Here is a 27,990-nt window from a genome sequence, read left to right as displayed (position 1 = left end):
GAGACAATTATTTGCGACAGCGGGAGGAGTCGATGGTGATGAATTGTCACTACAATACAGATCAATCTTGAAAACGCCATCCAACACAGTCAGCATATCTGTGGCAGTCAAGAACCAAAGTATAAACAAGCCATTCAAGAAACTGTTTAATCGTTTAAGCTCTGAAGGTGTTTTTAAATATTTCCTGTTGCCATGGCATGCTCAAAATTAGAGGCTCATAACTAAAAAAAAACCTATATTTATTATAATTTTAAATAAAACTCTTACATTTTTTAATAATATAGATTATAAATTAATCATAATGCTTAAACTAATCACACCAAAAAACAGAACCCAAAAATTAAAAAAAATCATATTTCTCAGGGTGTAAATTAGGTAGCTCTGAAAAACTGCTTTTGTTCTCAATCAGGTCACCTGTAACCGAGTAAAATTTTGTGGTGATCCGACAAAGCAATCAAATGTTATAGAATTATAAATATAATTAATCCTAGTGCCCAAAAACGCCTCCTATTGTCCCAAAGCCTCTCCAAACAAATAAAACATAATAACTGTACATGAGAACTAATTACATATGCAAATACAACAATAACTAAAGGTATGCTCTCTTCCCAAAGCATGCAGTCTAGAGTAATAAGATCTCGTTCAGTTAAATTCTGTGTCATTTGAGCCATTTCTGAGTCGGTGTTATGTACTTGGTGCCATCTCCTGGTGGCCATATGTAATTAGAGTGAACGATCCTCTCTGACCATATTTGGATGACTTTCACATCTGGTTGAAGCAATCTGAATTCTAATACATTTGGTTTAGCGTTCAATGACATACTACATCTTTTCCGATTAAATCATCTGATCGAGGAAAGCTAACTTGTTTTTTAGCCAGTGAACATTGTGCTTCGTGTGGATTATCTAATGATCTATGCATCCGATTTTGTTGTGTGTGGGCTCGTATTAACAGGAATCCCATCTTTACAGTAATGGTATGAGATATAAGTTATAAGCGTAAACATGGCTTATAAGCAACACCTGTTTACATGTAACATGTATGTCAAAGACATATAATTAGCTATTACTCGCTATATTTTTGTCTGTGCGTAAAATAAATAGGCTGGTTGTATTTTACTCTTTGAGAGCTTTCCTACGACATATGCTATTTGATCCATTTTAAGTTTTTACCGATTACAATAATATGTAAAAAGCTAAATTATTAATGAATTATTACAACAAAACACTTCTGATTTATCTGCAAATTTCAAAGCACTTGTTCAGTTTTGGTCATAACGCCTACATGCATTGTAAAGCACAGCTTCTAAGCTTTAAAACAATGCTTATTTTGTGTTGGTCAAGACTGTAGTTATTAATATTTTGATCATTGTTTTTTTCTCGGTGGACCCGGGCCAATCCAAGCCTAAAGGGTTAAACTGTCATTATTTTAGCAATTCCGTTTGGCTTCACTAGAGCCGCAGATATTAAACACCTCACCTTTAAAAATGGAGGCTCCACAATGTAATACGGCACAAGTGTGACAAAAAGAATGATTACACACTCAAGCCAAACAAGTCAATAAAAGTTAAATTGATGTGCTCTGAAAGTTTCATGTTCCCATTAGAGGCTTGTGTACGCATTAGTATGTAGAGTGGAAGAAACAATTTTTCAATTGATTTGGATTCAGTTTGCGTAATCCTCGAAGGTGTTTACCTACATCAGTCCATTTACCGATGCCATCACAGGTGCCTACTGCTTATTCTACCACAGTCGATACTTTAAACTCCAAACTTTGGAGACACAAATGAGAACGAATACGTTTATGGATCAAGCAGTCAAATTATCTCTACGGTTTGTCTGCTATTTGTTCCATCACAGTAGTTTTATGTGAAATAGAAAGCTACTAAATTGGTAACGCCTTCTTTGAAGGGTGTATGTGTAGGGTGTTCTCAATGCCTTATAAATCAGTTGTATTTTCTCTATTTCTAATATCTGGTTCTATTCATTAACAAAAGTAAATGCATTAGGTATTGTGACATAACAATGAACAATATTTTTTCATAGAAAAAATTTCCAACCAAATTACAACCTAAAAAAAGAGTTTGTCTATTAATACATTAGTGGAACAATTATGATATAGGAGAGAAATATATATATATATATATAAATATATAATTTTATTATTTCACATATTGTGTTTCTCAGGAGAGAAAGTCAGGTTTCAAATGATATCAGGGTGGACTAAGCCAATATACATATATACATACACACGCCAATCAGCCAAAACATTAAAACCCCCTGCCTAATATTGTGTAATTGCATTCTGAGATTCTATGCTTCTCACCACAACTGTACAGTGTGGTTATCGAAGTTACTGTAGACTTTGTCAGTTCAAACCAGTCTGGCTATTCTTGGCTGACCTCTCTCATCAACAAGGCATTTCCATTTGTTTTTGGCACCATTCTGAGTAAACTCCACAGACATTTGGGTGTGAAAATTCCAGGAGATCAGCAGTGGCCAGTAAAGTGGCCAGTGAGTGTATATGACGGATAAAAAAAATAAAAATAATAAAATATATATATATTTTTTTTTTTTATTTTTTTTTTATCTGTCATATACACTCACTGGCCACTGTTCACATCAACCATCAGAATGGGGAAAAATGTGATCTCAGTGATTCAGACCATGGCATGATTGTTGGTGCCAGATGGGCTAATTTGAGAATTTCTGTAACTGTATCTTCTGGGATTTTCATGTTAATGTCTGGAGAACGGCCAGACTGGTTCAAGATGACAAGAAGCTGACAGTAATCCCAAAAAAAAAAGTTACAACAGTTCCATGCATAAAAGCATTTCTGAATGCACAACATGTCGAACAATGGTTAGTGGATGGGCTACAGCATCAGCAGAAGATGCCTCTGGGTACCACTACTGTCAGCTTAGAACAGTAGTGAGCCTGTGTTTTAATGTGGGCACAGGCTCATTAAATCTGGACAGTAGATTGGAAAAACATTGCCTGGTCTGACAAATCTGGATTTCTGTTGCGGTACAGAGATGGTAGGCCCATTGCAGCCTCAGTTTTCTGTTCTTAACTGACAGAAGTGGAACTCAACATGGTCTTTTGCATTTGAAGCCCATTTGCCTCAAGGTTCGGACTCTACAGAGTGGTTATTAGAGTTACCATAGCTTTTCTGTCAGCTTGGACTAGTCTGGCCATTCTCCATTGACCTCTCTCATCAACAAGACGTTTTTTTCCACAGAACTGCCACTCACTGGTTGTTTTTGTTTTTCACATCATTCTATACACACCCTAGAGACTGTTGTTTGTGAAAATCTCAGGAGATCAGCAGTTACATAAATAATCAAACCAGCCTGTCTGGCACAAAAAAATCATGCTACAGTCCAAATCACGGAGATCATCATCTGAAGCTCCTGAACCGTATCTGCATAATATTATACATTGCACTGCTGCCACACGATTGGCTGATTAGATAATCACATGAATAAGTAGATGTACAGGTGTACCTAATAAAGTGGCCAGTTAGTGTATTATTGAAAAAGGTAACCAACAAATAATATCTGGATGCTTTAAAGGCTGATACTAAAAATGAACAGTCATCTTGTTTGAAATAAAGCCTGATATGCTAGTCCATCTGAAATGCAATCAGTATTCAAGAATTAGACTGAAGCTATCAACATTACAAGCTTTTCAATGAATCAGCCGAGGTGAGCTGAATCTCAGAGTGCATCATCAAACACACTGAATTGTCTAATGAAAAACACAGCTTTGAAATATGTGCTGGCTTTTGAAGAATTTCTGTAAAAGATCTTCTGAAAATAGTGGATATGACTGACTCATATTGTGAAACGAGCCAGTAATAAGCCCATTTTGCTGAACTTTGGACATTACATGCAACAATGTTCTTTTTTAAATGTTTGTCGAGGTGATATTGTATTGGTAGATGAAGTGCAATTATAGTGTAGGATTAACATCACAACTGTTAAACAATATTCCCATAACAATTCAATTATGTAGACTTTTGAAATAATTAATGACTCATGCAAATTAAAAGCTGAATGCGTATGAAAACAGCACAAATGTACAATTGATAAATGTCACCATTCAACTGTTTACTGAACTAAATGTGCCTTTACAAAACTCCATTGTACAGTCATGGCAGCAGATGGTACTGAATGAGTACCATATTCAGACAGTGCATCATGGTATTTAGATGGAATAGAATTTTTATAACACTAAAATGGTATTAACCACACTTACCCTAACCCTTTTGGAACATATCCAAAAACATGGTATTACCATGGGATATGTAAAAACAACATAGTACTATCATGGTACCATGTCCAAAAAAAAAACACCTTATTATTAAAAGGGATAGTTCACCAAAAAATGAAAATTCAGTCAATGTTTACTCACACCAGTGTTGTTATAACCCTATAGGACTTCCTTTCTTTTTCTTAACAAAAAGGGAAAAATTGTGAAAAACAATTGTGTTCAGTGATGTCATTCAATGGCAGTTTATGGTGAACACCTCTTCAAGCTTATTAAGTCTAATAAATTATTCTATGAGACTCATGATTGTTATGAAAGCATATGATCAGATTTGGTGAGAAAAAAAAAGAAATCGAATGTATTTAGTGAAAATGTTCAATGACCGTTGATCACCTGTGCGCGTTCATGATAGGGCACGAGAGAAAAAGTCCACACAGCCCATAGCAACATGGGGCGTTCAAGCAAAAAAAAAAACACAACACCGCTGTACAAATACCAAAGAGCAGAACTCACTAAACATGCCTGTTGAGTTAGTGGTTGAAGAATAGATGCATTTCTATGCCCAGCCATATTTCTTTTTTTCAACTGGAGTCCCCAATCAAAGAGAGAGATGGAGTTGGCAGGAATGTCTGCCACCTCTTCTCCATTCTGAACCGGTGAGTATTTGTGACAGACCTGAGGGCAGTGAGACCTCTTCAGAAACATTTGGTATGTGTTACATTTTCTGCTAAAATCAAGTAATTTTTATCAGGCTAATGAGATGCTGGCTTCAATATACTGTTATGAGAATGTTTCTGGACTGATGCCAGTTCACAGTGGATGGAGTTACCTGGCATGCTGCCAAAAATAGAAAACAAGTGGTCGATAGAATGTACTGTCGCTCGTCAATGCTTGTTAGGACAAAAACTTCTAAAATGGGTGATTAACTCGCTGTGGCAGACCTGTTTTTAGATAAACAAAGTCAGTTTTCGTTTGAGCGCCCCATGTCGTGAGGTGGCTGCGTGGACTGTTATGCTCTCGTGCCTTATCATAAAGGGGCACCGGAGATCAACTGTCGGTCGACTGCCTCAACTGGTTTCACTAAATAATACATTACATTTCCATTTGTTTCTCACCAAACCTTATCGCAGTGTTTCTCAATTTGTTTACATAAATACATAAAAATAAATAATTATGTCTATACACTTTCAAAACATCCAAATAAATAAATAAAAAGTGATGCAGCAGGAGCAACCGCTGGGAATATACACATTGCAAATTGCACATGTTATCAGCCTAATACTATTGTTGTATATCATGAGACACAAAATGTTTCTCCAGGTGGCACTTGGCTGCTCATAAATCTGAATCCTCCATTTATCCGCATTAAACTATCAGAACGTTTTCTCCAATCTCACTGGAGGCATTTTTACACTAGATAGTTATTTTTAATAAGAAATGATAATTGCAATGATTCAAACATGTGAAATGGAAACAAGCCTCAGCAGTCTCTATAAAAGTATTTTTGAAATCCTCATCCAGTCATATTAAACAACTGTGATTGGCCCATCCTTTGACAGTGCTGGCTATGTGCCGTTTCTGCTGCAATCAGGACCTCTGTTCAATAAATAATTAATGAGTTAATTCACCTCTTCACCCGTTTGAAATTTGTGCGCATGTCAGAAGGGCTTGTTTACATGAGCGCTGCAAGGGCGCCTGACACCATGAGTGCTTTGGGCTGCCAGGCAAGGCACGTGAAAAGGCAGAGAATTTGCGCACATTGCTTCTTTGTTTCTTGTGTTAAATGTCAGTATTTTGTTGAATGTGTGAAAGTGAAAGAGATTTGAGAACGGACCAGTCTTCCACGCCCCCCTCACAATACCTCTGCGCCTCCCCCTACAAGGCGTGCCCCACGTTTTGAGAACCACTGCCTTATCGTATGATTTCATAACAATCATGAGTCTCATGGAATAATTTAATAAACTTCTAAATTACATCATTGTGTTCTTTTGACGCTTGAAGAGGTGGTCACCATAAACTGCCAAAAATTATATCACTATGGTATCTATATGTATATAAAAAAAAAAAAACATTTTGCTGAAGCTTCTGAACACTTTTAGGCACTTCTAAAATGTGTTTGTCCATGGTACCATGTCCAACGTTTCCCCTAAATGCATTTTTCAGCGGCGCTATGCTTTCCTCGTGAATATTATTGAGCCTTCCCGTCATCTGTATGTTTTGGAGCGCAATTTGCTCACTTCAGAATCAGAATGACAGCACTACACAGATCATTTTCAACACAGCTCAAAAGGATAGAGCAGCGCGAGCGCAGAGCAGGTGCGGTAATTTGCAGACTGGCTTCATCCGAACAGACTATTTTAAATGTGTTTGTAAACCAGTGAGATGCGTGAAACCCATTTGAATCAGGTACAGATTTGTCTGTTGCAAAAGTTTTATGGTTCCGTGATTAATCTAGTTTAAAACAAACAGCTCCCACATTCTGAACGACACTGACAAAGAAAACATAAATTAGAAGGCTTTTCAATTCTTAAATCACAACACAAAATGTACTATGGATTTACTGTAGTAACACACTAACTGTATTATTTACTGTATGGTAGATGTGACAGAAAAAGTGTCTAAATATATTTAGAAATAATTCCATAATTCTTTATATAGAAACTGTAGTTACGAACCATGTTAGTGAGGAGCCATGTGTGGTTTTACCTATGGTTACCATGAACTATTACAAATAGCATTGTTAAAACAATGGATATTATGAAAGTACTATGATACATTTTCATAATAATTATGGACCAAGCTATCAGTTTTACATCTTTGTAAATATGTTTTCTTGTAATGCTCTCTGATTGTAGGAAAATGTTAGTTGTTTTGTTTGCCTTAAGAAATTCCAAGAGAAGACTGTAGTTTAATCAGTATGAGCCTGATGAAAGGAATCTGTAAAGAAAACTTAGTCACACTTCAATTTAGCCATATAAAAATGGTGTTTATTTTTTTCCCCAGATGTTACTGTTGTTAATATCACAATTTTCATCTGCATCCCAGCCTTAAACTCAATGCTGTACTGTCAAATGTGCATTTCAATACACATAACATGTAATATTATTGGTAATTGCATGGTGTCACATTTTCAATGGGCCCTTTGAGGGCACAAATGAACCCTGATGTGGCCCAGGCTGAAATTGAGTTTTTTTTACACAGACAGTGAAATGTACAACCCCTCCACCCAGTCCATTTCTTTCCCTAAAGCTGCTAAAGCCAATTATACTATGTCACAATCTAATTAGTACAGCACTGCGAGCTGTATCTGATGCCTTTTAGGAAACAATAATGGAAGGAAATTATCTAAATTGAGTTTTATTCCAACAAGAGTTTTGGGAGGCGTTTGTGTGCATCACAATATATATATATATATATATATATATATATATATATATATATATATATATATATATATATATATATATATATATATATATATATATATATCATGCTGGAGGTCCACCTCATTATTTGAGGGAATGATGTTGTACCTCAGTAAACTCTAAGCTTTTTGCGGTTCTTGGTTAGTCTCCTTGCCTAGTCTTTTTTCTGGTTTGAGAGGGGTTTAAGGAAATTTTCAGCCAGTCAGGCAGGAAGATTAGGCTGGTTTAAACTGCAAGAACAACAGATCAGCGGTAACAGACTATTTTCACTTTAAACTAAATGATGCTGTGAATCATATTTCTGGTAGTTCTTCGAATACAGGCGCATCTGCTCATCCAACATTCCCTCAAATTCATCTTGTGGGATTGAGGTGTCCCATGTTGGGATGTGCATACAGACCCATATTTCTCTTTAGAATAGACCTACTAATAATAAAAAAAGTCAAGATCTTTTGTCATTCATGCGATTATAAATATTGTGGAGAATGCTTTGTATTGCACAGTTTATTATGAGATTTAACTTTGCCTACCTGACTCTTGAAATCAATTCCATCAATTCTGAAAATTCTGAAATTGAACAGCCCTAGTGCTGATATTAAGTACAACAGCACTATTACTTTTATACAATTGTTCTCCTGTATAAAAGCAACAGGAATTAAGTTAATTTAGAGTAACTTACATTTAAGACATCATATGGCCATTTATTTAGACTATTGTTGCTACGCACACTAAAAGAATTCCAAATGAAGCCAAACCAGGATCAACTGCTGTGTGTCACAACAAAGTCTTCAGTACATACTCCGAAAGTATGTGAATCGGATGCAATTCCATTCACTGGCTAAATTAGGAACAAAACCCCTAGTGTCACCTACACTGAACCCTCTTTGTCTTATTTTAATGTAGCACCAGCTGCAGAAGAGCACATGTCTGACAGTTCAGCTAATGGAGGGTGGCACCAGGCGTTAAAGCTGCTTTGCTTTGTTCTAGCTGGGCTTTTGTCAGTGGGGTAAAAGAGAAATGGGCTAATTAAAATGTGGCAAACTGACACACTTTTGGCTCTGCTTCATCAAGCCCTGCATAGGAATGAGATGCTAATAAAGGCTGGAAAAACAAATACAGTCATCACACAAAGACTTGAACTATATGGAATGATGCTAATGTATCTTTATTTTTCATTAGCTATACTTTAGGCAGTATTTGGCATCACTGTATGAGTATTTCACTGTATTAGTATCTCTATAGCACAATGCATGGGTTATTGCAGGACTTTACACAACAAAAAAGCACATTAAATATTATCATGCCATTTCAACATAGCTAATATGTGTTCGATGGACTAGCAAGAAAATACCATGATGTTCTCTGAAGTAACTGGGACAACAACATAAATACCATGGTATATAAATATGGTGATCATTCAGTACTATGGATAAAGTATATGGGTACTAGTTTTCCGTGCCCATGGAATGTTGTTTTTTTTGTCAACATGAAGATATTAGGTTACAATATCTATGAATTTACGAAGGATATTCTATGTTTTGTCCTGTAACTTTTATCCTTTTTTTTTTCCAAATATTTTAAACACATTTTTGCCTTTGTGCCTACAAGATTGGAGATGTATCTTTAATGGAAAAATACTCAATGTAATCTCTCAATTAATATAAGCTGAAAGCATAATAATAATAATAATAAAGCTTACAAAGATCAGTTAAAAATAGTTTTAGATGGAGTAAAGCATGTCACACTGTATGTATTTTAATCTTATACCATCACTTCACCATGGCACATCCATGTATAGTTTTGTAGTCTCAAGTATAGCTTAATCTTAAAGACTTTTGTGAACTTAAACTGACCTTTGGAAAATACTAAAGCAGTCCATCATCATACAGCTATTTGGGGGTGGACAGAAGATGTGCTGTAAGAGATTTAATTTATTTGTGTAATAAGATTATTAGGAAAGGTTTGATATGGACCATTGGGGAACATTTTGCCCAAAGACCAAGGTTGAAACCAAGGTAACACCCTTTAATCTTTAAATAAAGTGCCCTGGGATGTTTTATGACCTCAGGTTCACAGTTTCAAGTGAACTCTCAAGGACAGGATACAATGAAGAGCATATTAAAGTAATTTTTTTTTTTTGTATCTAGACAAAAATACCATATTTTACCACGATTGCATCAGTCATTTTTTCTTTTATTCACAAAAGAAAAGTGGAGAACAAGCTAAAAACCACAAAGGAGGTAAGTTTTTATCACTTTAAAAGTTAAACTGTTTGTTATTGACACAATTATGTGGCATGGACTACTAGAACAGGAATTTATACAATATCATTACCATATCGGTTATCGGCCGATATTGGTGTTATTGTTTTATATTTATTAATATTGGCTTACTGGATATTCCAGTTAGGCAATTTTGGATATATAATTGTGCATCCTAAATTCCACAATTTCAAGATGAGCAAAAACTTTGCCGTAGTACATCTTATTAACTATAATATTACAAGTCTAATTCTAACTGTATATCTTAATTGTGCAGTGCTTAAATTTACTTGAAACATACAAAACCATTGTCTTTAGATTTGTATCCACACAAAATGGATTAATAATACCGGCCATTTATCAGATAATCGCCCCTAACATGAAAATATTTAGCGGCTTATTATTATTGGGCAGAAATATTTATCAGCTTACTAATATCAGCCATAATTTAAATATCGGTAAATCATATAGTATTAGATACTATTAGTGGTATGCAGTATACATACAAATATATATATATATATATATATATATATATATATATATATATATATATATATATATATATACACACACACACACACACACACACACACACACACACACACACACACACACACACACACACACACACACAGTATATACATGGTCCTGGTCCGTTGAGTCCCATTTTTTTATATCACTTGGACAGCCATGTGTGTGCCTTTTACCAGGATGCACTGTGGGAAGACGACAAGGTGGTGGAGGGAGTCTGATGCTTTGGGCCAGTGGTTCTCATCCCTGTTCCTTGAGGCCCCCTGACGCTACACATTTTGGATATCTCCATAATCAAACACACCTGATTCAACTCAGTTTGTTAATGGATACTCCAAGACCTGAATTGGGTGTGTCAGAAAAAGGAGATATGCAAAATGTGCAGTGCTAGTGGACCTCCAGGAAAAGGGTTGAGAACAACTGCTCTTGGCAATGTTCTGCTGGGAAACCCTGGGTTCATATAGATGTCAATTTAACATGTGCCACCTACCTAAACATTGTTGCAGACCATGTACACTCCTTCATGGCAATGGTATTCTCTGATAGCAGTGGCCTTTTTCAGCCCTGTGCCCTGCCACACTGCACACATTTTAGGGGAATGTTTGAGGAACAAGATAAAGAGTTCAAGGTTTTGCCCTGGCCTCCAAATTCCCCAGATCTCCATCCAATTGAGCATCTCTGGGATGTGCTGGACCAACAAGTCCGATCCATGGCGGCTCCATCATGTAACTTACAGGACTTGAAGGATCTGCTGCTAATGTCTTGGTTCCAGATACTACAGGACACCTACAGGTGTCCATGCCTCGGTGGGTTGGCACTATTTTGCCGGTATGCGGAGGACCAACACATATTAGTCAGATGGTCATTATGTTTTGGCTCATCTGTGTATATGGGCCAGGCTAATGAATCAGCCAATATTTGTCCATTTTAAATTATTGCCTTTTGCCAATATACTTTGTTTGTTTAACAGTACTAAAATACTCAGACAGTTTTGTCAATGGATAATGCATTTTCCATTGTCATATGCTATATGGAATTTGAAGTAAATACTGTGTAAAATAAGTGTTTATCGAATTTCAGCTTTTTTGTGTACATCTCATTTGTTATGATTAAATTGTTTTATGTATACATCAGCATTATTTCACCCATTGGCCACCCCTTTTTCTAGATACTGGTATTAGCTATTAAGAAAATAGAAAACCTCTAGTTTACCCAAACAAACTCCGGAAATATGTTACTTTGGGTTAGAGTGTATCAAATTTCCTTCCTAAACCTGAGAGCACAGTGCTGCTTCATGCAAGCTACGAAAATATTCTGAATACAAGAATGGTTCAATATCAGATTCATCACAACTGTCTAAGCATCACTTGTATCTTGAAGTTGCTCAATGTGGTTTCTCTACTCTAGACTGATCATTGAGGCTGGACCAAGCAGACACCGAGAACTTGGCAGAGGTCCCACAATGCTCTTTGGTCCCAGTGGAAAATTACAGGCAATCTGGAGGAGATGACAGGAGATGTGAAGAGATAATTGGACATGAATTAAAGATTCCAAGGCTGAGAGAACTGACCTCATATTAAAGGTTCATAACGAGAGTGCCAAAATTGGGTTTCATCAAGATCTCACATGCAAATATGTGATCAACAAACCTTAAGGGTCTGGTTTCCTCATGCATCCATTTAAACATTTTTGCTCATTTGTGACATTGGCCATGTTAACTTTGTACAAAAGGTCCAACGAATCACACAAGATGCTCTATGGAAGACTCTCAAATCAAACTGGACAACCTGATCATCAGGTTTTGCATACATTTATGGAGTCCGTGCCAGCTCGAGATTAAAGTAAAAGGGGGACAAACCAAATCCAAAGAAATTCAAAAATTTTAATTCAACCTTTCACTCAAATCTTTTAGATGATAATACCTTTTCGTAAAGAAAAGTCTTTTGAAAATATAATCTAGATGCATCAGTATTAATACAGCAAGTTATATGTTTCTTGGAAACCATAAACAATCTACAGTTAGCTAATGAACTATATTATGAGAATTGTTTATTACAATTATTAAAAAAGATAATTTATTATTCATTGAAACTTTGTGAATTTTATCATATTGATTTTGCTCTAATTTTACTATAATTGAGGCGGTGCGTTACAGTGATTTTACCATTGTTTAAAGTGGTAAAATCTCTGTATAATGCGCTGCCTTTCGTGGCTCATCTGAAACATTATTCAACCAGTAAAACTAAGAACTGAAATAAGAATTGGACGAATTAGGATGGGCCTTTAGCCAAGCCAAGATCCATAAGAAAAAGGTTCATCTTTAGTTGTATGAATTCATTAGACACTGCAGATAAAACTTAATGGACCTTCCAAAATATACTTTAAGCTGGACAGAATGGTGGCCTAGAAAATGTACACTAAAGTAAAATTGTTTAATATTTTATCATGGACCAATAACCTTAAGAGACTCCTATTCCAGAAAAGTTGTTTTTAATTTCAGTCCCATACCTCAAGCTAGTGTATATTACAGCGGAAGGTAAGGATGTGGGAAGGAGCCAGGTATCACACTAATTGTTTCCTCGTAAAAAGGTTTTGCCGGGTATTAAATGCCAAATTTAGCAGTACTTTTGGTTTGTTTTACCATGTGATGATAGCAAAGGTGTTTCTAATGCAATTTTCTACCCTCTATATTATTTTCAGGGTGTGAAATAACAATATAATAACATAGTTTATGGGGATTGTTGGAATTTTTCATAAATCAAACTTAAATTGCAGCTGGGCATAAAAGTATGGTGGCTGTTTTTGCCCATATGATAATAATAATAATAATAATAATAATAATAATATGATCTCTATAATGATATCTATGAATAAACCTGGTTTTCAAGCATTCATGCCAGAACCATTCACTATTTGAGAACAAGATAATATACACTGATGACCATCAGTTTATATTATGACCACCTGCCTAATAAGCTGTTGGTCCTCCGCGTGCCGCCAAAACCGACACGGTGAGGCATAGACTCTACAAGACCCCTTTAGGTGTCCTGTGGTATCTGGCACCAAGACATTAGCAGCAGTTCCTTTAAGTCCTGTAAGAGGCCACTGCCATCAGGGAATACCATTGCCATGAAGGGGTGTACCTGGTTTGCAATGATGTTTAGGCAGGTGGCACGTCTGAAATTGACATACACATGAATGGCCGGACCCAGTGGCTCCCAGCAGAATATTGCCCAGAGCTTCACACTCCCCCCACCTGCTTGTCGTCTTCCCACATTGCATCCTGGTGCCATCAATTCCCAGGTAAATGGTGCACATAAACACAGCCATCCACATGATGTAAAAGAAAACGGGACTCATTGGACCAGGACCATCTGCTTCTCCAATGTCCAGTTCTAACGCTCATGTGCCCACTCATGGGCAATCTGACTGGTCTTCAATTATGCAGCCCCATACGCAGCAGGGTGCGATGCACTGCGTGTTGTGACACATTCCTCCTGTAACCATCATTAACATTTTCTGTGACTTGTACCACAGTAGACCTTTTGTCAGTTTGGCCTTCATTGCTCTCTCGCATAGATGAGCCTTGGGCGCCCAACACCCTTTGCCGGTTTGTGATTTGTCCCTCCTTGGACAACTTTAGGTTGGCACTCACCACTGCTGACCAGGAGCAACCCAAAAGCCTTGCCGTTTCAGAGATACTCTGACCCGGTCATCTGACCATAACAATTTGGCCCTTTTCAAAGTCTCCTGCATTCAACATATTGACTATGAGAACTGTTGTTTGCTTACCACTAATCTACCCAGACCTTGACATGCGGCCTTGTTAGGAGATGATCAACATTATTCGCTACACATGTGAGTGGTCATAAAATTTTGGCTCATTGCTTTATCAACTTACATTTTTATCATTAGTGGGTGTTGCAAAGGCAAGTATCACTACAACTTTTAGGGATTATAATCATTTGTAATAAGTATTTTAAAAGCACACTTCTAAAGGTTATATTTCAGCCTAGCTTGTACCTGAGGTGTTGGGATGACCGTAGCAGTTTTATCAAATGTGTAATGTTTATCGTCTAAGGACTTGAACTCTTGTCTTCACCTGTAAACAGAAGTGACCTGGCCCACTCAACATCTTGTTTTGTGTGTGTGTACAGGGCTAGATTGACCTTATAAGACCTTATAAAACAGGGAAGCACAAGTAGAAGTCTGGTGACATTCAAAGGGAAAGGTCACATCTTATCTGAGCACATTCAAGAAAGATGCTAAGCCATTGTGAGAAGATAACAAAATGCCACAGTTCAGCTGAGCGTAGTATTCTAGCTTATTGTTATAGTTGAAGTAGGCTTCTATAACAATGCCACGATCTTTCAACAGAACGAAGACATAATAAAGCAGCCCAGAAGCTCCCAAATATCTTAAACTAACATATATATTTCATTCTCGGGAAGAAGATTGTCGATGGTTATAGGGACAACGTCTTTAACTACTATGTACATAACCATTGAATACAATGTACAAATTATGTACATGTGTTGTTGCATTGTACTTGTTTTTAAAGTGCCTCCATTTAATTACATCTGTAATTACGATGTTAAACTTACCCCTAAACCAAACCATACACTAACCCTAATCCTACCCTAACCTATCCCCTAGCACTAAACTTATTCCTAAACTTACCTCATAAGCAGTAAATGTGAATTTTGGGAGAATTTTGCAGAACAATATGTAGTTACACGATAAATGCATTTAATGTTAGAACATAGTAGTTAAAAGACACCTACTATAAAGTGGGACAAAATAAATAAATATGAATACCGGTAGCACCTAAATAACTGAATAACAAGTGAAAAGTTTTTATTTCATTTAGTCAGTTATGCACCAAGATTTATATTGTGTATTGCATTGTGTTTCATTACGTGAGCAATTCAATACAACAAATTTCCTCACGAGTGCACGCTTACTCTGGCAACAAACTTCAACTTCATGTCTTAAAAATTTAGAAACCCTCGAAAGAAATTGTACTTTTTTTTTTTTTACCCACATGAATTTGGAATAACAAAGTTCACTGGTAAACTAGGGTTAAACCAATCCCTGGAACAAATGACAATGCAAAAGTGACAAAAAAAGAACCTGCTATAGTCCCCTGATTTGACATTGAATTATACTATTATCGTGAATACGGTTTTAAATATTTTACTGGATGTTTTCCATATATTCCAGAACAATAAGAACTTTTTGTAATGATTTTTTTTTTTATACATAAATGTGCTAGATGGACAAATTTGACTGTTGCACCACATCTTGCACAGGAGCGCTGTGTATTTAAATGCCATGTCAAGTTATAAGAAATTCAACATTTTAAAATAGGTCTCAAGACACCTGCATTTGGTACTATTCATTGCGCTACATCTGGCTTTTTTTCTTTTTCACACAAGGACACATTCGGTCTAAATGGCAGCTTAGGTATCTATCTTTTTTAACGCAAGAACATGTTTGGTCTGAACTCCCTTAGGTGATTTGTTGGTGTTTAGCTGGTAGCCCAGCTGGTCTCCCAGCCTGACAAGCTGAAAAGAGCCCAAAACCATTCTTAAACTATCAAAACAGACAAGCTTGGCCAGCATCTGCTCAACAGTACACACTAAAACATAGTAGTGTAAAAGATGTATAATTCAGAGGCATCTATCTGGTTCTTCCAGGAAACAGATATTTTACAGATCTCAGAATGATTCATTATTCTCCCTTCTTATTTCATGCGTCTTGGAAGTTCAAAGCCTGTTCTGCATAATCTGAGGTAAATCACGAAGTTCAAGAACGATGTAGGAAGAAGACTCCTTTGTACCCATATGAATAGATTTACAAATCTATTCATATGGGTTTATTATTTTTTAGAGTTAATTCTTAGAAGGCTAGTCATGATTCTTGTTATCTTTGTACAATTGATTATTTCATGGCCAGAGAAACATCAAAGCTATTCATTATTTGTTATCTTGTGTTAGCAGGATACATGAATACATCTGTGAAATAGTTGTTTTTGAACTGTTGTGCAATACTTCCTCCACCACATCCAACTACTTTTCTGACTGCTAATGACTTTGCCACGTTTTTTTACGGACAAGGTAGTGAGCAGCCAGTTCTCTACACCCAACACCCACACCGCTATTCTCTTCCAACATCCCATCTTCTGTTTTCCTCTTTCTCTTCTCTCCCAGAGACTGGGGTCTCCAAAGTGCTTCTTTCTAACTGTCCTACCACTTGACCCTATCCTCTCCCATCTTATGTAAGCTGCATCTCCATCGATATTACCCAAACTCACACACATTATCAATGCATCTCTCACAACTGGAAATGTTCCCAATACATTCAAGCAGGCTCGAGCAACCCCACTGCTTAAAAAAACCAACTCATAACCTCACAGTAGTTGAAAAATACAGACCGGTCTCTCTCCTACCCTTCCTGTCTAAAACTCTTGAGGGGGTCATAATCAACCAGTTGTCTGCTGTCTGAAAGGCTGGCTATGTGTCTTATTTGTAAGTTGCTTTGGATAAAAGCATCTACTAAATTACTAAATGTACTCCTTTTTTGCTTTAGCAGATGGACTAAAAGCACAAGCGGTGTCCTAATTTGCATACTTCTTCACATACAATTCAGACTTTAAATACATAATTCACTGGTTGAAAGAACTTTGGTCAGTCTTCATAAATTATTGTATTGGCCACATTGAGCTGTGAATTATCAATAATCGTATTGGCCACAATGAGCTGTAAATTATCATCATATCGGCCAGCATAAGCTGTGAATTAGCAGTTATCGTATTGGCCACAATAAGATGTGAATTATTGGTAATCGTATCGGCCACAATGAGCTGTGAATTATGGGTTATTCTATCGGCCACAATGAGCTGTGAATTATGGGTTATTCTATCGGCCACAATGAGCTGTGAATTATGGGTTATCGTATCGGCCACAATGAGCTGTGAATTATGGGTTATTGTATCGGCCACAATGAGCTGTGAATTATGGGTTATTCTATCGGCCACAATGAGCTGTGAATTATGGGTTATTCTATCGGCCACAATGAGCTGTGAATTATGGGTTATCGTATCGGCCACAATGAGCTGTGAATTATGGGTTATTCTATCGGCCACAATGAGCTGTGAATTATGGGTTATCGTATCGGCCACAATGAGCTGTGAATTATGGGTTATTCTATCGGCCACAATGAGCTGTGAATTATGGGTTATTCTATCGGCCACAATGAGCTGTGAATTATGGGTTATCGTATCGGCCACAATGAGCTGTGAATTATGGGTTATCGTATTGGCCACAATGAGCTGTGAATTATGGGTTATCGTATCGGCCACAATGAGCTGTGAATTATGGGTTATCGTATCGGCCACAATGAGCTGTGAATTATCAGTTATTTCGGCCACAATTAATTGTGAATTATCAATAATCGTATTGGCCACAATGAGTTGCGACTAATAGGTTATCGTATTGTTTTAGAAATTCCAAAGTGGTGCATCCCTAGTTTTCATTTTCATAGATTCATGCTGGGTAGCTCAGCACACACTGAAATCTCATTGGTCCAAAATCCAGCTTCACATGGATGTATATTAAGCATCAAATATGTTATGATTGTTCTAAGCATCCAACTATAGAGAAATAAAAAGACATGGTTCCCACAATTTTTGATCAATTATTTTGCATGGGTTGACCATGACCTTTCCTGTCGTTTGTGATTCCTAGACAAGAATACTTAAAGATCATTCTGATTCAGAACAATTCGTTAATGAATCATTCAGCGTGATTTGTTACTGGTTTAACTGACTGACTGAAAAGAATTGACTAATTTTCAGACATTGCTCTAGATTTGCCCACATATTGGACATTAACTATTGCCTACAAACATGTTTTACTCCAGATTATCTATCCAATTAAATATTTTTGAAACTAGAAAAATGCAAATGTCACAAAGAAAATGTATTTTCAAAGATATTATACATTTTTATGATTTTGCCAGGCCCAATATTTCAAGGTGTTCCATAACCATTAGCCCATGAAAGAATATTTTTTTATAAAGCATTAGCCAAAGTGGATATATTTTTTTGCCAGCAAATGCCACCAAAATGCCAAATCCAGTTTAATAAAGACTGTGAGAGTGAGAGCGATCATGATGGATTTAAAGTGAGAGCGAACATGATGGATTGGAGACCCATTTGTCCTTTTTTGTGGTATCTCAGAAGTCTAACTTCTTTCAACATGAGCCAGTTATTAGATTTCACTTCCCCACAGGACAGGTTCTGTCTCCTCCTGTTGCTCTGACCTCTTCTCAGCCCACATACCCACAACAGGGATGTGGTGGGTGTCTGACTTACCCCCAGGCAAACAGAACAGGCAATTAACTGTCAATTGCTTCTGAAGAACAGACCAAAGTCACACAACTCCCCTGCCAAAACAAACAAACCTCTGTCGTGTGCCCATTTCAACAGAACATATGTGCTTTTCTCAGTTTTCAAAAAGAAAAATGGCTCTCAAACCAAAGTCAGACACCTGGTGTAACTATCATTTATCAAATTCACACCAACCCATTAAATATAGAAGCTGGGTTCTGTAGCACTAATATGGACTCTTTATCTAGCTTTAGGAGGTCTTTTGCTCTCCACCAAACAGCAACCCAGTCCAGATGAGATTACACTTTCAAAATACCATCTGCAGGCCACTTCACGTCAAACAAAGGGTCTGATATCACTAATAATTAAGTTGATTGTTTGCAATGGTAACCAACCAGGAAAGAATATGAGAAAATGTCACTGAAATCGAAAATGAAAACTTTGGAATTAATTCTAGCTTTAATAAAAAACAAATGGTCTACCTTACTGTATAGTCTGTCCAACCCAACACATGTTTAAAATACCATAAAATTCAGGCTAAAATAAAGAAACAAAGCCATAAACTTACCCTTGTTTGTCTGAGTCTACCAGAATGCGCACCAATATCCCCGTAACAGCCACTAGGATGGGGTAATGATCGACACTTTCCAGGCCTATACACAAACATAAAACATGGTTCAGTGCAGTGAAAGATACTTTGAAACTGTAGCTTCAGATATACTGTATACAAATATATAAATAGTTTGTGAGTGTAGGAAGACTGACTCGATTGAGTAATGGAAATTGGCGGTCGCTACTGGGCTCGTTTACAGTGATCCTTTGATTTCCCTCCCTCAGGACCATGGGTAGTGTAGTTCAGAAATCATACTACACTTTTGACAATCTTTTGAACGGTGGTATTACAGCACCAAAATATACTGCATACTATAGTCACATTCCTGAGAATGAGAGCTTTCATTTGATATATGTCCATTTAAGTACTATGTGAAAGACATTTTATATTCACATTGATATTTCTACCACATTACCTCAAGGTGGTGCTTATTTGCGATGGGGATATTTTCAGCCCTTATTTTGTATAATTTGTATTTTCTAATTTATATTTTATGTCACATAAATGCACAAATGATGGTGTTCTGTGGAAAGTACAGATTCTAAGCTTTCATATGATATCACATATGCCTGTCTTAGGAATCCGGGGAATTTAACGTTTTAATGGTAAAATTATTTAGCAATATACCCCCCATCCAGCTAAAACCCAAAAGAACCTTCTCAAATAGAATTTTTCGATCAATACCAGGTTGACCCTGGTCATATTGCGCTATCCACATCAAATCAACTGCTCTGTAAACAAGACTATTTTAAAACACATCGAGTGTCATGGCGGAAAAAGTGGCCCTTTGCGGTGAAAATGGTCTCAATACCCTAGGCTGAATTGTATTATGTTTTCAGACTAACTTGCTGTCTTTCCAAACTTTTAAAAAGGTCACACAAAGACATTTGAAGAATGCATATTCAATTCTGTTTTTGTTCAGGGACTTAAAACAAGATGCTGAAAAAGGAACAAAAAAGGTCAACAGGTAGGTCAGAAGACAAATAAAAAGATAAACCGAAGTACATGAGAGGTTCAAATTTGGTGCATTATGCACTTGAGGAATATAATTGTTGTCAAGTGCTTATTCTTGTGCGTACTGAAGTATGCACTCTCATGTTTGATATTTCACAAAATGTAATAAATCATGAATTTTCCTACAAAACGAAAGGAGATTGGCGAGCATTACCTGGAAGACGCAAGTTAACCACTCGGTCAAACAGGTTTCGTTCTGCTGTGACTCGATTTAACACTTGGTTCAGGAGCTGCAAAGACAAAAAAAAATGTAATAATTTACATTAGGCCTTACAGTGTACAGTAAATGTAGCCTTTGGTACATGTTCATGCAGTCGGTGATGAGGATTTGGGGTGGGGGGAGTGCTTTTCTCCTCAAGGATGCGCAGATGCCTGCTGAGCTCACAGGTGTTTCAATTCAATCCTGATTACAAGCTGCAGGTGAGTGCTGAGAAAAAAAAGATCTGAAACTTCCCTTTTAAAGGGAAACTTCCCTTTTTTTTTAAATGGAGGCCTCAAATGCATGAAACTTCTAAAGGCCTTGAGAACAAGATAATCACACTCCTATCTGGGGCATAATGCAACCCAAACATTAAAAGAAACTACATTTTGCTTTAAGAAATAATGTCTATGTTAAGCCCTAATTAAGATCTTACTCCATGACAATTATGATATTATGATGACATAATGCCACAAATGGTGTTGTTTGAGCTTAACTTGTACTGAACCCAGAATATTCCTTTAATACGGATTCTTTAGAAACCTCGCTGTCAATCATTCTCACCTGAGCCAATCGGCGTAGCAGCAGCTCAGCGGAGGGGCGAGTCCAGTCCAGGAATATTTCTGGCACTAGAGTAATGGTCATTTCTAGAACCCGTAACAGACTGACAGAGAGGTCAAAGCAGGTTGCACACACTTTCAGCTGCCTTGTGTCCACAAAGTTCCTCTCTGGTCGCTCGGCCGCCTGCTGGATCTGAGACAAGTTTCTTAACATTAATAAAAACAATCATGAAGAAGAAAATTATAAATAGTTTAGTGAAAAAAAAAGAAAAAGATAAAGGGAAAATATATACATAAATAAAATAAGGAGTTTAAAAAAAAATAATTCAGGGCCAAGTATACAAACAGCATGTAAGAAGTATGATTGGGCATCACTGATTGTGATTTAAAGAAAAGCGGCATCGTAACCGGGTTCAAGGATGGATGAAGAGAGGAAATGGTAAAACGTGGGCCCAGCAAGCCACGTGATAAGATACACGGGCTGACTGCCTCAGAAGCGGACGCAACTGAGATTTGTCCTTCGCCACCCGGAATGAGGTGTGGAAATTGAGCATTGGATATGCCAAATTGGGAAAAATTACAGACAGGAAGTATGATTTGGTCGATTATCATGAATCTCAAATTTTTGTCATGAGTGTCTCTAGAAATTTTAAGTGAATTGGACAGAGGTAATCAAATAAAGTTTCAAGAGGTCCGGTCTCTACATTTCCTTCCCAGCAAATAACTTGCAGTGTCAGTAGTAAGTATGGCTTTATATATATATATATATATTATAACTTTCCACGTTGGCAGCATGTGACGAGGGGGAGGGTGTGGCCAGGTCGTAACGATAGATGTCCAGTGCTGAATCAGCCCAATCAGCCAGGAGAGGGATAAAGAGGAGCCGGGGATGCCGTTTGAGAGAGAGAGACGCATGCAGTAGTCTTGTGTGTGGGTGTTTTGTGTTATGCTGGAAAGCAGTTTTATGCTGTGTTTTGTTCATTTGTTTATTAAAAGTTTACGTTGACTGCTCTGCCGGCTCCCGCCTCCTCCTTGCACATCATGTGAATCCATTACATTGGTGCCGAAACCCAGGGAGGAGGGATGCGCTGTCGGAGAGCACTCGCCGCTGATGGAGGGTCACAGCGGCGAGGAGGTATGGTCCCATGGTACTGGAGCAGTTTGCCAGAAGGCGGAGGAGCCCGCTGCAGTCCGCCAGGATGCAGGGGAGGCGGAGGAGCCCGCTGACGTCTGCCGGGAGGCGAGGTCAAGTGTCATCACCTGGCGTCTTGTGTGTGGGTGTTTTGTGTTATGCTGGAAAGCAGTTTTATGCTGTGTTTTGTTCATTTGTTTATTAAAAGTTTACGTTGACTGCTCAGCCAGCTCCCGCCTCCTCCTTGCACATTATGTGAATCCATTCCATTGGTGCCAAAACCCAGGAAGGAGGAGGGATGTGCTGTCGGAGAGCCCTCGCCGCTGATGGAGGGTCACAGCGGCGAGGAGGTATGGTCCCATGGTACTGGAGCGGTTTTCCAGAAGGCGGAGGAGCCAGCTGCAGTCCGCCAGGATGCAGGGGAGGTGGAGAAGCCCGCTGAGGTCTGCCGGGAGGTGGAGGAGCCCACTGACGTCTGCCGGGAGGCGAGGTCCAGTGTCATCACCTGGCGTCGCGGAGAACCACTGCACAGCTGGCTAAGGACCGGTCAACAATGTTTTGGGGACCGGCGTCGTTAACAATAAACAAACAATTTACATCTTAAAAATACCGTTTCCTTAAGAATAAATGGGCTGACTATGAAATAATGGGAACTTTCTCATCAGAAGCAGACAACTCTACTAGCCAGGCTAACTAATAATTTCTATTAATTCGAACTAATAATCAGAGATGATGACATCACAACATTTGTCCCTAAATGGCACGTAACATGCTGATTAATAAAGCTAAATTTAGATGGAAAAAGACGTTAGTCTAAAAATGTGACACGTAAACTTGCCCTGTCTCAAAAAAAAAAAAAAAAAAGTAATTTATCAGACAGATGAAGATGGTTTCACTTTGTTCATTCTCATTTTCTGCAGTGTGTTTTAGCAAAAGTATTCAGTCTCCATCTACTTTGCTGCTCACCATATCTCCGCTGCGGTTGTTAAAATAGCCATGTCTGGAACTCTGTAGCCTCTGGAGAGAGACAACATGCATGGGGCAGGAATGAAGCATGTTCGGCTCTCGAAAAAAAGATGATATAGCGCAGATCGCCCCTGAGTGCTTATGGTGTGTAAAGCTCTGTTGTTCTGACGTACTGCTCACTAAAACTGTAGAAACGTTAAGATAGGACAACCATTGTCATTATCTCATGGTCTGGATGGAACCAAGCCAGGTTGCAGACCATGGTCCACTAATTGGTGACTGCTGGTCTAGGAGTTTGATATAGTAGGTTTTTCAGAAAATTCAAAATGACAGAAAAGCAAGTGACCCAAGGAATAACTCATTATGTTTCTAGGATTTACAGTTTAAAAGTTATTAGCCGAAATGTAAGTGACATTTTAAACTGTTGGTGGCACTAGAGGGTTTGAGTTAAAGACCCTAAATTTTGTTTGGGAGCTACTCATAATCGCTCATACCAGTGTGCCAAATTTCAGCATTTTCCTATATACGTTTCTATAGACTGCAAAACTAATAAAAACATTAGTTGCCTCAGCCATTAACTGAACTATTAAAACACAACAAGTTCCCCTGAAGACCACTGCCTCCTAATTCGAGGATCATTGTAGATGAAATCTGCTCCTTAGAGCCATCCAACCTTCAGGGGAAGGAGCGCACAAATCAAAGTCCAATCTGCTGCAAGCAGAATTCAGTGTCTTTGCGCTCTTGAAAGGCATTGATTTAAGAGTAGAGGAGAGCTTGGTGGAAAAGTGCTTTCATATGTCACTGCTGAGGTTTAATTCAACACCATTATAGATCAGTCAAGGTTTTGTCTTCTATTTATTCCCAAGAGACTACAAAGCCTGCGTTTAGTAATGATCCTACCATGGGAGGGGCTGGCATGCTGTACACCCAACACTAGTAATCACTGGCAAGCGAGCAACAGCAAGAGAGTAGTAGTGTATTTTATTTATTAGAAGTCCCTCACACCAGCATGCCAATCTAGCTCTTGATCACCAATGTGTTTTTGATGATCTGAATGGGAAGCAGAACACTATTTTTGTGTGATGACATAATCATCGGGTTTTGCACAAACGTTTTATTCAACCTGATAATGCCATTTCCAATGAAAAAAAAAAAACGATTAAATTAGACAAATTTGAAATAGAAGTATTTTCACAAGTGGACTCAAACTTTTGAAACACACAAGCATGCGGATGGCCTTGGGGGAATCAGCACAGCTAATAGCAATATTAAAAATGGTACTTAATGTCTGCAGCATATTAAAAAGAATGCTCCATCTCAACATCTGGCTAAACCAATAAGATGAGTTTGGAGCAATTTTACATGAACAACTGTAAACAGGAGGAGTGCTTGGGAAACCTGTTTGGAAACAGGCATTATTTTTGCAGTTCTGTCTGGTGTTGCTAATACGCTGAAATCTGCCGTAACAAAAGTACAAGATTTTCAAACTTACAACATCTAAACAACAGCTTTGTCGCTGTTTTTATTAAATATCAGGGAAAAATAAGAGATTTGTACAAATGTTGTCTTGTTTTCCAGTAAAAATATCTAAACATTGGAACTAGATCAAATGTACTTGAGAAGCAAAATTATGTAAGATAGTAAGGGGATATATTCAGTGGATAAATCTTGAAAAAAACTTACTATTTCATTTTCATTTGAAAATTGTGTAAACTGTTTTTATTTTAAACAAGAAAACCACAATTTTCAAAAATTAACCTAGTTCAAGATATTTTCCCTAAAAAAAACATGTATTAAGGCTAAATAAAAGTGTTAACTTTAAAAAATGTGCACAATTAACTGTGCCCCCTGAACGCACAAACATTATGATCAATTGTATTGACATAAAACAGACAATATATTGAATTCTAAAGCCACTTCGTGTTATCTAATCAATAATTTACCCATCTGCAACAATAATCTAATGTCTTTGAAGTATCTTTATTATTTTATTATATATTAGGGCTGTCGATTTAACGTATTAATTCAGTGTGATTCATTTTATTAAAAATGACACGTTAAAAACAAAATGTACCCAATTAATCGCAATGCCCCCGGACCGTAATAAGGAAGACTCCTGAGAAATGCAAACTTGTAGTAACACCTGTTTACTCCAGAGGGCAATAATTGAAATTTCAGCTGTATCGCAACACGCAGTTTATACAGTGAAGAAAACAACACTTCAGCAGGCAGAAAAACACAAACATGCGTTACGTTTTTGCATTCAAAACATTTGATTGAGCTCAAGATGTGTTCTAAGTATCAAACTATATTTAACTTGACACAGTGACCTAATTTATGTTTATGATGCAACGCTACACAAGCAGGTCTGATGCAGGTGTCCATTGAAGGGTATTTAAAAAAGCCCTCAAAATAAATCTCCAACTGATTGACAAATTCACTTGATTGCTGTGACCAGTATACCAATGACTGACTTATGATCAATAATATGGTAGTAAACAATACATTGTATTCTAAAGCCGCTTTTTGAATGGTCTTATTAATGATAAACTCTTCTGCCACAAGAATGTAATACATTATAATTGTCGGAATTTTTTTATTATATACTGTATGCATATATATATATAATTTTTAAATATAACTATGTATGACTATTTCATCGTTATATATTGAATTGTTATATGAGGGGCTTTCTCAGCAAATATTTTTATATGCCATTAATTATTCGGGACACCATTTAATTAATTTGATTAAAAAAATGTTATCGATTGACAGCCCTATTATATACATATCGTTAAAATTTCGAATTACTTTGATTATATTATATAGGGTGTTGTCGATTTAATGCATAATTGTAGTGCAATTATTTAAATAAAACAAAATAATGCAATTTATCATGACTCCTCTACGTCATTCCATAATAAAAGTATGTATTTTAGTCCTACCATCAGAGAAATTCAAGCTTGAAGCACAAGTGACTTTGTGTTTTTACAAGCCACTTCAGCAGGGGGCTGTAAGTGAACCTCCAGAAGCCACAGAAAGAGAGCTGCTCACACTGGATGAGTTCTTGATAGCTGGACGAAGCACAACAGAATGCAGGGATCTAGAGACGTGATTTTCACAGATCTATTAACTTGCCACAGCGTCATAAGTACGCAGCATTTGTAATGTTGAATTTCAGTGAGATGCTCCAAAAGCGCCCGTCTGACGCTCATGTACATAAACCGTCAATTAAGTCCTGTGAGAATAGGACAGATCAGATTGAACAACTCATATATATATATATATATATAAAATCTCTCAGACATGTGCCGTGGGCTTTAAGACTGAGCAAGTGTCAAAGATTTTTAATACACATTATTAAACGCTGTGCCCAAAACAAATAATGTACGGGTGAGTGTTATGTCTTGGAAATGTTGTTGATGTAAACTGTTGCCTTAGAACCCACCAGTCAGTGGAAACAATGTCACAGTGGCAAACTTCATGACCAAATTGTTTTAAATTCAGGACAGTAATATTGCTCATATCACATTAAAGATTGTCATATATTGAGCGGTGCATGTTTATGTCCATTAAATCATACAATGAACCATAATGCCAGAAGAGCTTATATACATTTTAATTCAATTTAGGAAGATTTCAGATATACATTTTTGGTGGAATAACCCTGATTTTCAATCACAGCTTTCACATCTTTCACATCGCTGTTGGGTGATTTTATGCAACTCCTGGTGCAAAAATTCAAGCAGGAATTCAACTGACACAAGAATGGAATGGCTGCCATACATGTAGTGATGCTTAATCAAGAAACATTTGGAGTAGTCTCTTAATTTTTCCCAGAGCTGTATATATAATTATTTGAATTATTATGCAGTAGTTACATTGAACTACCTTTATTTGGGGGCCTTTCTTAGAAAATATTAAAATATGCAATTAATTTCAATTATTCTATAAATAATCAGCAAGTCATGTAATACTTAGATTAAAAAATGTTATCGATTCGGGGGACCTGGGTATCTCAGAGAGCAAAGATGCTGACTACCACCCCTGGAGTTGCAAGTTCGAATTCAGGGTGTGCTGAGTGACTCCAGCCAGGCTTCTTAAGCAACCAATTGGGCCAGTTGCTAGGGTGGGTAGAGTCACATGGGATCCTGTTAAATCTGTTATTCATGATTAATTACAAATGTTGAAAGTGCAGAAATGTGACTCTAAATATACTTATTTTCCTGTCAAAATACATTGATTTCCTTCTTAGGAAAGAAAAGAAAACAATACAATATGTAACAATATAATGCTTTATTAACACTTTCCAAACAAAGCCTTCCACAGTACAAAGATAGAAATTCACTAAAATATCACCAATTCAAGTAACAAACGTTTCCTAAAGTCTAATTGGGTATTTGACTACTTTAGATAACTAGTCCCCACATAGGCTATGTATTAATTGCAATAGGCATTAAATCTCTTAAACTCTCATCCCCATAATATTAATCTGTCGGCAGACTGTGACCATCAGCTTTGTTACAGCAATTGTGAAGCTGCGTACATGATTCACGTTAGGGCATGAGCGCCAGCATCAAGCACCACATTTAACTCCACATGAAAAGCGCAAAAACATCTCAT

At 37.2% G+C, this 27,990-nt stretch overlaps 1 protein-coding gene across 1 annotated transcript in view; it reads right to left on the bottom strand.

Annotated features, from left to right (window-relative positions):
• The window catches only part of LOC127641218 (E3 ubiquitin-protein ligase RNF123), a 161,338-nt gene that overhangs the window by 72,438 nt on the left and 60,910 nt on the right, over positions 1–27,990 (bottom strand). The window contains exons 33-35 of the mRNA XM_052124042.1: positions 21,274–21,462; positions 20,665–20,740; positions 19,452–19,536 (exon numbers count right to left, since the gene is read on the bottom strand). Coding sequence (XP_051980002.1) covers positions 19,452–19,536; positions 20,665–20,740; positions 21,274–21,462 — 350 coding nt within the window. The remainder of the gene's footprint in view (positions 1–19,451; positions 19,537–20,664; positions 20,741–21,273; positions 21,463–27,990) is intronic.

Source organism: Xyrauchen texanus, chromosome 50 (genome assembly GCF_025860055.1).
Source record: "Xyrauchen texanus isolate HMW12.3.18 chromosome 50, RBS_HiC_50CHRs, whole genome shotgun sequence".
Classification (NCBI taxonomy): Eukaryota; Metazoa; Chordata; class Actinopteri; order Cypriniformes; family Catostomidae; genus Xyrauchen; species Xyrauchen texanus.
The sequence above is the reverse complement of the archived record's forward strand: the minus strand, read 5'-3'. Positions and strand labels throughout refer to the sequence as shown.